This window comes from Ursus americanus, chromosome 9 (genome assembly GCF_024610735.1).
Source record: "Ursus americanus isolate L20-20 chromosome 9, mUrsAme1.1.p, whole genome shotgun sequence".
Lineage (NCBI taxonomy): Eukaryota > Metazoa > Chordata > Mammalia > Carnivora > Ursidae > Ursus > Ursus americanus.
The window spans coordinates 20,645,146-20,658,498 of record NC_142135.1 but is presented as its reverse complement, the minus strand read 5'-3'; the positions used below and the strand labels follow the sequence as shown (position 1 = coordinate 20,658,498).

The window sequence follows — 13,353 nt, the reverse complement described above, 5'->3', positions numbered from 1 at the left end:
GGGGTGAGAGCAAATTGGTGGGCCAAGATCTGTTGTCCCATCTCTTTCCAGGGTGTTACCATATCTGGAGATGAAGAGGATTGTGTCTCTTGCCTGGCTGTGCTCAACACTAAAGCCTTCAACAGTAACAGCAATCACGCTCGTGGGATTTGTTGCTGGGGGAATTCTGTGTGCTGGGAGCTGGAGGGAGGCCACCAATTCATTTCACATATATTATTTCTCCAGGAAACACAGCATAATTGAGGACAATTTTCCACCATGAATTGCATCATTAGCTAACACAGGGAAAGTGAAATGCTGTTAACTTTTCTTTTCCTTCTGCAAAGCTGATGAGCTGAAGAAAACAGAAATAAAAAGTTTAATGTAATTTTTTTCTAAGGATATATGTTGAAAATCAGAATCAAAACACTTTTACACGGTAATAGAAATCCCACATTTTAATACATTGCCATGCACATAAGGAATCAAGTAATGCTGAATACAAAATAGTCAAATATACAAAATGATAAAGCAGATTTTCAAGCCCGAAAGAGATCATGCTCACACATACAAGGGGGCAAAATTCTGTACAGTTTCATTTCTATCAATTTAAGAAGAAGCATGCCCCCAACTCTTTTTGACGACAACCCAAAACAGAAAGAAACATTATAAGAAAATATAAAGGAGACCCGGAGGGAATTGGCAAGTTGATAGCTGCTTAAGATACGGAAATCGTTGGTTCAAGATTGTGGTCCACAATGATTCTTATGTTTAGAGAAAAAAGTTTCTAAACATTGTATGCCCTGGGAACCCAGGGAACCGAAGAGAACATCCAACAGAAAAGGCACTCTAATTTTACCACGTAACTTACTTGAATCCTCCTAAGCCTAGTCCTGGGAGTTTTTCTAGGGTGCATAGAGAAAAAAAAAACCACAGATGTGGGCAATGGATAAGGAAAATATTTAATTAACCACTCTTAGGGGACTAAGAGAATTCAGACTGCTGCTTTAACTACTCAGTTAAGGAAGCTGTAAAACTTCTACCCTCTATGTGGGCTTTTGTATTATGAAATGTGCTTTTATAGCCACGTTTGTTAGTGTTTGTAAAACTGTGAACCGGAATCAGGGTAACAGAGCCCTGGTCTTCCATTCAGTTCACATCGTGTGATTTTTTCCCCCTCTTTCTTGCCTAGGACAAATACCAAAATACAGGAGCTCGTCAACGAAGTTTGTTGTGGCTGCTTCCCGTGACCTTCAGTTTGTCAACTCACACTTTCACTGGTCTTCCCTGAGATTGGTGATTTTCCCCTGCACTAAGCCAAACCTGAGGCTCTCTCCCCTGGCTAGGTCAAAGGTAAGCCTTTTGGAGGCAGAGAAGTGGAGATACATGGGCGCTTAGGCCATGGGCCCTCAGACTAGTCCCCTGTATTCGAAAAAGCTTGTGTGTGTATATGCAAGATGCTGATTGTTACTTTCTTATCATTCTTTCTTTTCTTTTCTAATCCCAGGATGGACTCTCAGGAATACCAGGTACGAGGAGAAAACAAAAAGAGAAAGGGCTCACAGTGAAAGCCCAGGTCATTGTGCTTTAGATTAGTGGTTCGGGACACCTCCCCTTAGCTCATTTTAGCCTGCAAACCACCCGGTCTGCTGAGGTGGGACAGAGGAGCAGAAGCCCGGGAGATGGGCAATTTCTATTGAATCCAAGTATTCCTGAATTCAAAACCCCTTCTTCCCCTTTCTCAGAGCAGTGCCAGATCCACAAAGGCCTAAGAATAACTCAAGTAAAAACCACAACAGATCAATATTTTCTTTTCTCAGGTACATTTTACTGCTAATATGTAATTTTGTTACAATATTGATCTTTTCTAAAGTTTTGGGTACAGCTATTTAATTTAGTGGCTAATGATATTAAAGAGTTGGATTAATTGGAACTACAGTAATATGGTTTAATGGCACCAATTTTAGTGAAATTAGTTTCAAAACATTTGTGCTGGCTTGGCTTTTCAGCAGACTAGTTGCTTCTGTGCCAATCATGACTGAGACTTACAGTGCAAAGTCCAGAGCCTAACATGATTCAGCTCAATGCAATGTGAACTTGACTAGCCAAGCCACAGTCTCCTCAAACATGGCCTTGTAGGGATAGCATTTTTCTATTGGCGGAGGAAAGGTCATGGTGGACAAACCATTCTGAGCCCCAGAGAGCCTTCAAATTCCCTACATGTGAGTTTAAGCAAGTGGAACCCCAATGACCCCCCGAGGGACCAAACACTCACTGACAAGGCTAATGCTTCTCTTTCTGGTGACTGGAGGTAAGAGTTGCATTACAATGGACAAGACAAAGGTTCCAGTGTTCAAACATCACTATGTGCCCCCCCCCAGGACCTCCCCACCTCCCAACCCGACCCAATTCTCTTTAAGTTTACCTCCTATAAACAGGGGCCTGTTGATGTGAAAAAGAACCTGGTCACACACTTCCAAACTTCTGCAGCTGGTGTGTGGGAGAACGTTCTCGGTCCTCTCCTGTATGGGAAATAGGTATGGGAACCGTTCAAAGCTGCCACAGTGTCAGTGGGCAGCTCCCAATGCAAACGTACTAAATGCAGTTGACGGTGGTCAGTAATAAACACTGGAGAGAGAGATACACATAGAATTCGAACTGATTTAGGGGTCACACATTCAAAGACCACGGCAGGGCTCAATCCAAATCATATGCTTGAATTATGCATGAATAGGGAGGCTGCCCAGAGTTTCGAAAGTTGTCTTCATGATCATTGTGCTATTTTAGGGGGAGGCCAGGCCAACTGCCTCTGTGGAATGGGAGAAGGCCACCAGCAGCTTGTGGAACAGAGCAAACACCAGACGCTCGCATTTAATGGCAAGCAAGTATTTCTTCAAAGTTATGTCACAAAAATCAGTTTCCCCACCGCAGGAGAAATAATGACCTAAAAAGAATCTCGTTTTAAATTTTTTTTTTTTTTTTTTTTTACATTGTAAAGCTCTTGAATACGTTTTTATAGAGTTTGGGGAGGATGGTATTTAAATACAATCACACAAAACAGACCTGTGAGCTCTTGCATATCAACCCAGCTTAGAATTATACACTTGATCGCTCTGTGTGTGTGTGTGTGTGTGTGTGTGTGTGTGTGCGCGCGCGCTAACGGGGCAAAGCCTCGTGGAGAACAGCCCTGTTCATTTTCCTTTGATCCAAACAACTGAAATTTCAAAGGTTCAAAGCAACACAGAAAGCAACCAGCAGAGTCTTCCGCGTCTTCACTGTTTTGGGTGTTAGCATCTCCAACTGGATTCACGTTGCATTCACGTCATTAGGGCTGTTTCTATCACTCTGCACTGGAGGCAAAAAGGCCTGGGTGTAAGAGCCTTTCTAAGGCTCCTGGAAATGTGGGAGGTTTGGAACAACAACAACAAAACAAGCCATTAAAGAAATGAAATCCCTGAACCATTGGCTCCGAAATATGAAAAGAATATTGTATAATCACAAAGAATGCATCTACAATACTTAACATTATGTCAACCAGTCCACTGCGATTCGGTGCAAGTCATAGGGTTACTTTGAAATTTTATTAGGTGTATGTTGTTGGTGCCTTTTAGTGCTTGCTGTAATTGGAGAAGGGAGGTTCTGAAGTAAGAATGCTTGGGGCTCTTTGAGATCGTAAAATTGCCCTCCCTGGTGCTCAAAACTCCAATTTTACAAAGCCTTTTACACCCATTTTCTGCTGTTCTGGGGAAGTCATTTGTCAGTCTTTGTGCTGTTGGGCAGGAGTCTAAAACTGGTCCCATACTCACGGGCACTTCCCCTTTACGTTTCCCTTATGGGAGAACTTCATCTTCAAATTTTTAGATCTTAGCAATGGTGTTCTGCACCCCACGCACCCACCCAGAATTTTCCCTGCAGGGCCAAGATGATGGCCAGAAGAAAACCAGCACTGACACTGTCCCCCTAGCCACCTTCCCACACGAGAATCTCCAGGGAAGGATCTGTTTTGTTCTTTTTATCAAGGTGTGGCAGAACCTCCGTGTGCACAGGGCCAACTTTTCCTCAAGCTTCCCACAGCTGATTCGCTGTCAAAAGAATGTCCCTGACTCCCCATAGAGTAAGTCACCAGAGCAAAATAATGGAAATGGGGTTCTGTTTGACTTGAAGCTGGGCAGTGGTGCCAGGAATCATGCACATTGATAAAGCAGAATTCACGAGACAGTTCTCTGGCTACAGGCTGAGATGCAGATCTAAGGAAACAAAGGTGCAGGACCTTCTTGTCTTTGAGACAGAGCCCCCACTGCGCCCCGAGCGGGAGCATCTCCTGCTCTGTCCTCCCTCATAACCTCATGGGTTCTGTTTTGACTAGCAGCTTTGACCGGTCACTCCCTAGAGATGGGCATCCACATCCCACTGCTGTTTGGGCAGCAAGCCTTCACCAAGATCAAGCAGAAGAAGGAATTATTAGTCAGTATGGGGGAAAAAGGGGATGGCTAAGTTTTTCTGTTTGAGTTCTTTACAGAATACTCAAAATCTACCCAAGGAATTATGTTAAAAGAAGAGATTAAAAGGAAAAAAAACCCAACAAAGCAAAAGAGTGGGGTGGAGGGGGTTGTGGGAGAGGTGAATAAAAACAGCCTTTAAGGCATAAAAGAATTTATGTCATTTTCAAAGATTAGATTTTTAAAAAGAGTCTACCGCAATCTTAAGTCTAGTTGTCAAGTAACAAAATTACTCTAAAGAATGTAGAGGAAAACATCACAAAGAATGAAGCTACTAATGGCACAGGGAAGAGGAGGTTTGGGTAAAGCTAAAGTGCTAAGGGGGTCTTGAAAACTTTTCTTCTGAGAGACTTTTATTGTTCCTATCCAAAATCAATCACTTGACATTTGCAGACAAAGCCTTCGCAAGTAACACTGGGATAAATCCATTAGAGGATTCTATCCTTAGTTTATATTCTTCAGTACGGTTGATATTCCTTTTCTCCTTGAGTGTTAAACAATGGCAGAATTCCCTCAGAATAAGGACTGTTAACCTCTGAGCAACTGAGAAGTGACTTTGGAGAGAACTCGGGGTTGCTTCCCCTCTTCTGGAGGTAGAAGTCAAATGTGCAGTTACACAGCTCATAGAGCCCGAGCAGGGGTCTGAAGGGATGCCATTACCCGTAAGAAAGTTTATAGGATCTCTATCCCCTAGGTATGTCTTAAACTACTGAAGTGATTTGCTTTTCACCCTAGCAGAACCACCGATGCTCTGCATTTTAAATTCAGTTCTGAAGCTGGAACAAGCTAATCCCCTTGGCACCCCAGAGAGTCTGATAATTATTCATTTCTGTTCATTCCCAGGAGTGTCTTTCCTGCACAAGTGTGGGTGTCAGCCTTTCAATAAAAGGTGTAGCAGAGGTTTAAGTAAAAGGAAAAGTTAAGCATCAACAGTTTCTAGCCCTTAGACATCAAAATATTTATCCCTTACCTCCTGGTCTCCTGCTGCCTCCTTAAACAAAACTCCCCACAGCCATTCCTGAACTTCTGGGAGGTAAAATTTCCTCCATACATCCTGGGAAGAAGGTACAGCACAGCAGGCAGTCATGATGGGGAAATTGTGGATCAACAGGAACGAAGAACCCAGAGGCTGTGAAGGAAGTCATTTCTCCATTTTGCTGGGTTAGGAAGTGACTGCTCAGATTTTTATGCCACCATGTTTCCAAAACCATACCCCCAAATGATTTCAAAACAAGGTGGACAGTTTGGAAAACAGTCGCAGCTCATACACAAATACCTGGTGTGCCAGGAATTAAGGCATTTATGGAGATGCCATCTTCAACGGGGCTCTTTCATGGTCTTCAAGTTTGCCTTTTCCCATCTCCACCCTTACCCATCACCTTTTAATAATCTGTCAGCACACTTTTGACTTAAAAAAAAATGCTAGGAAACTCTACTTATTTAATTGTTCAGAACATATTTTGCAAAAGCCAAAGGAAGGAAGGACAAACCACCATCATCTCATGACCATCCGTACCATAAGGCATGTCCAGTCTTCCAAGGTTGTTAGCCATAGTCTCAGAATGACCCTGAATTCACAAACCAATTAATTCCCAGCTACAGTATCTCAGCACCTGACACTAGTTCTTTCGGACTCCAGAGGCCCTATTCTGGGTCCCCAGGACTTCGCTGAGAACTGGAGCTTCAGAGACTCTAGCATAATGACCAGCGGTTGTGCCTGCGTAAAAGAGGGCGACCAGATGACCAGGGTGAATATCCAGGAAAGCAACTGAAAGCTGTTTCGGGAGGCTCTTACTAGCTAAGTCTGGGCCCAGGAAGGGTTGGCTGTACACAAGGATGCAAATATGTGGCCTGATGCTACTACATCTTCCACCACTGTCTCCTTCCTCAAGCAAGGAACTTCCTGCTGCCATGTGCATTTTGCGAGGTTACTCTGGCTGGGGGTGAATGCTGTCTGAATTCTGTTTTCATTGTGAAAAAGCTGGGATGGCGGGAGTGTTTCAGGGGAGGCAATATTTTTCCAGAAGGGCATGGAGAGTTGGCCTCGTACTCTGTTGTTACCCCAACACAATGCTTGGCACATAGTAGGTGCAACAAATCCTTGCTAAATAAAAATAAAGAATGAAAGAGGAAGGAAGCCTCGCTGTCGGGATTGAAACTCAGGAGGTGGGCAGGAGAGACTGGAGTGTTATCTCCAGGGGCACTGGTGGCCAGGGTCTGGCTGCCTAATTCTGGATTTGTAAAGAATTATGGTCTGTGAGAGCCTGATGGTCCTGGTGCTGACCTGTCCAAAGGCCAGATCTTGGTGGTGACTGAACTCCTGAGCTCCCTCTTGGAAGCCCCCTTCTTTGGCAACACAGCCTGACAGGTTTGTGGTGAGTCAGCCTACGAGGTGACTCACCCGCATCGCATTTGGATCTCTTTCCCTTCCCCTGTCAGCTTTCCAAATCTCAGGTGAGGGCATTTTCCGATGGGCTGTGCATTTCCTGAGACCCCCTCCCCTGCTCGGCCAGGGGAGAGCAGACCATGAGTGCGTGTATGGAGACCCCATCTAAAATGTCAAACTTCCTTGTGCTGGCAGGGTCCCAGGATTGCTATGCATACATAAAGAAGAGCCTCTGATACCTGTCAATCCCACATTGGGATTGTGGGTACACACAACATATTTGCTGAATTTTTGATTCAGCCAAGTTCATATGTCCGGGGGGGGAAAAAAGCTAAAGCATTATGTAGGGTCAGTCAATATGGACATCTCTCTAATGCCCAAAGACAAGCAATAACTGGGTTGACCAGTTTCCCAGGACTGTGCTTTGTTTTAAGACATAGTAAAAAAAAAAAAAAAATTGTGGATATAATCCCAGAAAGGATTAAAGGGGACTAGTAGGTTCTCTACTGAGGTAGGAACCTAGTGTGGGTTGGGCCCTTTTCCTTCTTCAGGCATGCAGGGGACCCTTGCTTTTTCTCCTCTTCAGAGAGCTGTGATTTCAACTTGACCTAGAAAGTTTTCTAAAATTGTAAAGTCAGACCACACAGGAAACCTGCATTCTGCTGCCCTTACCCTCAGCCCACCATAGTCTTTGATTAAAAAGCCTCCCCCTTTTGCTCTTTGAAAACACTCTTCTATAGAAGGAGAGAATATGTGCACTGGCCACCTAGAAGCCTCCTGTGTTTGTCTGTGTGTGGATGTGCTAAGTTGTGCCCCAGTACCAGGAACCAAGAGCTAAGACATTCCCACCACCAGCGCACCCCTCCTCCCCTTTGGCACTGCAAGAGATCCAGTTGGTTAAGTATCAACAGGTTAAGTCTAACAGTACTGGGGCCATGTTTACACCAATCTACCACAGATGACTGGGGATATGCCGGGAGTGGAGTTTGTCTTGGACAGTCTGAGCCAGAAAGAGGACAAGATTTATAAAAGAAAAAAAAAAAGAGAGAGAATACTTGTTTTCCCACGTGTACTTAACGTGCTGATTGGTTTTGGTGTCGTGTTCTCATGTAAAGTGCTTAAGAGCTGGACAGAATACCTTTAGACATATAACTAACACAATCAAGGCATGTTTACATTCCTACCAGGGCAGAATATCGTGAACACTTCCACTGAGACTGCAGAACTGCTGTGGTTTTTTTTTTTCTTACACATCATGCCATCTGCACACATAATAAAATAATCCAGTAGTTGCCATGCTAAAATAGGACTTCTAGTGAAGGGCACAGACAGCTCCCCTAAGGGAGCTTGAGTTATGCACAGTGATGAAAACTGGAAGCAATTTTCCAGCTAATGGTCTGCCAACGACCACTTGGAACAACTTGGCACTGTATATTATGCACCTCATTTTAAAATCCACAGCAAACTAAGATTTTCCAAAGCCCATGATCTTGACTGAATGGATGTTTTTTCAGTTAATCTGGTTAATCTGTCAATGCTCCATGGAGATCTTCTGGCATTGCCATGAGTTAATCTTTCTGTGAGGAACAGGCCACGTTCATATCAACTGGCAGGACAGCAGCTTGGAAGGCTAACCACGTTTATGGAGAACCCTCGGTTGAGGCTGTAGGAGGAAAAGGGAAAAGCACAGTGAGTCATTTCTTTATGTTCCCAGATACTGGTATGTAGCAATTACCCTACTCAACTCTAACATCCTCAGGTCAAAGAGAAATCTCTAACAGAGATAGTAGTTATTCAACTCCAGGACAAATTTATGGTGGTTTGTATTCTTGGAATGTCCTTCTACCATTTGGCAGAGCATGGAAGACATCCATCTCGGGGACTGTGCAGTTACCTGGAATTCCGGTGGGGCAAAATCAGATCTCTGGAACTAGCATTCATCCCTCACTGGTCTGTGATTTGGGAAACCATTTCATACATTATGAAGTTTCATGTATTTACCTGATCTGAAACAGGATCAGACTGGGAGTGGTATGAAGGCTTTTGCTGTGTGTGTATGTGTGTGTGTGTTGGGGGTGGGTGGGTGGATGATAATGGTGGTTTCCTTTATCAGGCAGCTTTCCTGGGACAAAACTTAGAAGGAAATGTTGGAAGCAGTATGGCTGGAGCTCCTGAGTTTGCTCATTGAAAAGTGAGACTGTGTGAGCAGCAGGTCAGGGGCAGAGAAAGTCATCAAAGTCTGACCAGAGATTGAACCACCTGCATTGCAACCTTACTTTTGACTTTGGGAATCTGCTGGTGCAGATATGTCTTCCTGGGTTTTGTAACTCTTTATTTTTTAATTTTCCTGTTATTTTATCTGAGTCCTCCCTACAGTTCCTTATATATAGGTCCTCATTTATTAGTTAATATGGGAGTGCCACTGAATGTTTTGTTAGAAAAATATCAACATTAGCTTTATTTAATACACAAAATTATCAGGCAATGGGAGAGAAAGACAGCCAAGAGTTCTTGATGTTAAAAAAGGAAAAAAAACCTACCTAGCTTTTCAAAATATGAGAGAATGCAAAATTTGTAAGTGAATGTTTGATTAAAACTTGCTATTTTTGAGAAAATGCAAAAACAAAGGTAAGGTGCTATTTAAGCATACTAAATAGAAAATAATATTACTACTGATAAGGTTGTAATGAAAGTAGAATACTAATATATTGCTGATGGCATTGTATACTGGAAAAATAATGTCAATTTATTTAAAAACTATTACAAATTCACATTCCTTGACTCACTGTTCCCATTCAAGGAGTGTATCCTAAGGAAATAATCTAAAAAAAATGAGAGAAAATATATGCACAAATATATAACCTAGAGGTTATTTGTAATAGTGGAAAAATCGGAAAATGAGTCTCCTATTGTTGAACATGTAGGTTAAGTAAATGATGGCACATTAACAAGATGGATGCCTGTGTGGCTATCAAAGTAATTATTATGATGATTATGTAGCTACGTGTAGCTACGTGGTAAATAGTTATGATACACTACAATGTAAAACTTACACATATGCATAGAAAAGTACTCTAAGTGAAATGATGAAGATGCTAGGATTTTTATTATCGTTGCCTTAAATATTCTGCAACACCACAAAAATCAGGTTCATAAGAATGCAGATGTGACCAATGAGTACTGACTAACCGAAGCATCCATACTAGCACTAATTCTACCTCAAAAATAACTACTTTGCGGTTCCATTAAGAGATAACACTCCAGTAATACTGAAGGGGGAATAGAAACCAAAGTGAATATAAATCTTCTATCCAGGTCAACCTGCAAGGGAACAGCGCAGCCTAGAAGAACCATAGGGGTTTCCGGGAACCAGACACAGTACAGCATTCTTTTGGGACTTTTGCTAAAATCAGTCCTGGAGTAGAGAACCCAGAAGTGGACCCACACTCTATGGTCAACTAATTTTCAACAAAGCAGGAAAGAATATCCAATGGAAAAAAGACAGTCTCTACAACAAATGGTGTTGGGAAAATTGGAGAGTGACAGGCAAAAATAAACTCAAAATGGATGAAAGACCTAAATGTGAGACAAAAAACCATCAAAATCATCATAGAGGAGAACACAGTTAGCAACCTCTCTGACCTCGGCTGCAGCAACTTCTTGCTAGACACGTTTTCAAAAGCAAGGGAAACAAAAGCAAAAATGAACTATTGGGACGTCATCAAGATAAAAAGCTTTTGCACAGCAAAGGAAACAGTCGACAAAACTAAAAGACAACCTACAGAATGAGAGAAGATATTTGTAAATGTCTTATCAGGAAAAGGGCTAGTATTCAAGATCCATAAAGAATTTATCAAACTCAACACCCAAAGAACAAATAATCCAGTCAAAAAATGGTCAGAAGACATGAACAGACATTTCTCCAAAGAAGACATACAAATGGCCAACAGACATGTGAAAAAATGCTCAACATCACTCGGCATTAGGGAAATACAAATAAAAACCACAGTGAGATACTAACTCATACAGGCAGAATGGCTAAAATTAACAACTCAGGAAACACCAGATGTTGGCGAGGATGTGGAGAAAGGGGAACCCTCTTACACTGTTGGTGGGACTGCAAACTGGTACAGCCACTCTGGAAAACAGAATGGAGGTTCCTAAAAAATAGAGCTACCCTATGACCCAGCAACTGCACTACTGGGTATTTACCCAAAGGATACGAACATAGTGATTCAAAAGGGCACCTGCATCCCAATGTTTATAGTAGCAATGTCCACAATAGCCAAATTATGGAAAGAGCCCAAGATGTCCATTGACAGATGAATGGAATATTAGTCAGCCATCAAAAAGAATGAAATCTTGCCATTTGCAAAGATGTGGATGGAAATAGAGGGTATTATGTTGAGCAAAATAAGTCAGAGAAAGACAAATATCATATGATTTCACTCATATGTGGAATTTAAGAAACAAAACAGATGAACATAGGGGAAGGGATGGAAAAAAAAATAGGATGAAATCAGAGAGGGAGACAAACCATAAGAGACTCTTAACTCTAGGAAACAAACTGAGGGTTGCTGGAGGGGAGGCAAGTGGGGGGATGGGGCAACTGGGTGATGGACATTAAGGAGGGCACGTGATGTAATGAGCACTGGGTATTATATGTAACTGATGAATCACTGAACTCTACCTCTGAAACTAATTAGAAAAAAATCAGCTCTGGTAAAATGTGTGATCTTAGAAAAGTATTTTTAAGAATTACCATAAAATAAAATTTAAAAGTGAATAATGATAATAGTAAGCTCTAATTAATTATATTGGATCCCTATACATTGGATCCTGAATCAGGAGTTGATAACCAGGCCTATAGTTGTTGCTTTTCCAAATAACCATGTTTTCCACATGAACCTCTGATAGCTGATGGAAAGCAGATGTGTCTAGTTTTAGGGTATAATAACCTTACATGAACATAAGATGAGCCCACTGTATTTCAGAGCTCTTTCATCTGTGGTTCCCCCATACACTTCTTAGGATAGATAGGAATAGTCCCATTTTATGGAAAAGGAAATTGAGGCCCAGAGGTATTACTCGCCCAAGATCACACAGCTTGTGAGGATGAAATCTGTACTCAGACTTAGCTATGTCCCATTCTAGTGACATGCAGGAGTGTCAGGGACACATATGTAAAGTATACATATTCAGAGCCTTTCCCATTCTCCTCTCTTCAAGTAGGAAGCTGTGTTTATCCATAAGCCCATTCAGCACAATAAAGGGCCCTGTTGGGCACGGAAGAAAATTGAAGACTTAATTTATATGACAAAGACAGAGATGATAGGAAGAACAGAGGCCTACTCCTACAAGACATTGATACACGCAGTAGCAGAGGCCACAGAGAGACAAACCGGGGGATTCAGGAGTGACACAGGGGACTCAGTGACGACTGCAGTGTGAGTCAGGCCTATGGAAAGGGGCTGGCCAATGAGAAGAGCGTGCTATGGCATAATGCCCCCTTGACCATCTTTCCATGGAACCAGTAAAGAATTCATTGCTCTTTGACGCTGCTATGGTTAGTTGTCTTTCATTTGAATGTGTCACACATAAAGTTGGGCTTTATGTGGGAGCAAGAGGCCTCTGTTTCTTCAGGTTGTATGTGTAAGGTGTTTGCTAGGGTAAGGCTTGAACCACTGTCTTCCTATCACAGGTACAGTGATGGGTTCTGCTGTCCTCCCTTTGCTTAAGAGTTCTGTTACCTGCAATTGGAATCATGTCTTCAGGTATAGGAAAGCTACCTGAGGTCAACATGCAAAGTGGCAGATTGCATTTGATGGTTCTGGCTCTTTAAAGGGAGAAATGGGTGCACTTTTTGGGTTCCATCCCCTGGGCTTCGGCCATCCCAGATTCCTTCCAGCTCCTTATATACACTGAGTTGTTCACAGCCTTTGCTCAACCTTTCCACCTGCCTAGAACGTCTCCTTTGCACACCCTCTAACACTAGTGAACGCCTACCCCTCCATTTTCCGAGACCACCTTACATGTCGCATTCTTTACCAAGCCTTCTTTCCCCTAGATGTAGCCGCCAACACCCCCCTATCAGCCAGCACGACATCTGAAATCTTTACCACCAAACCCACCAGGAACACTTTATTTTAATGTATCCATCCTTCCTAAATTTTTTGAGGTTGGTGCCATGTTTTTTGAGTGTGTGTCTTCCTAGTGCAAAGTGGCAGATGTACAGAAAGTGCTTAATGAATAGTGAAATTAATAAAGAAAGGAATGATGTTGGAGAAGAAGAGGTTTTTTTTTTTTTCTTTTCTTTTTGTTCTTTTTGGCTTAATTCAATACCTAATTTTACAGGAGATTTAATCTTGTAGCTCAGGTCTGCATAATGGAAAGAGGGATCGCTTCAATTCCTTTCTTGCCATCTAAGGACTAAAGACACGTGTGCATGTCGGTACTGGCTATATATGGATTTGCAGCTAACACATAGTA

The 13,353-nt window shown here is 42.3% G+C and overlaps 1 protein-coding gene across 2 annotated transcripts in view; it reads right to left on the bottom strand.

Annotated features, from left to right (window-relative positions):
• Positions 1-422: 422 nt before the first annotated feature.
• The window catches only part of SAMD12 (sterile alpha motif domain containing 12), a 373,866-nt gene continuing 360,935 nt past the window's right edge, over positions 423-13,353 (bottom strand). For both annotated transcript variants that reach the window (XM_045805754.2, XM_087864660.1), the window contains exon 5: positions 423-8,527. In XM_045805754.2, coding sequence (XP_045661710.1) covers positions 8,505-8,527 — 23 coding nt within the window. In that variant the 3' untranslated portion in view covers positions 423-8,504. The remainder of the gene's footprint in view (positions 8,528-13,353) is intronic.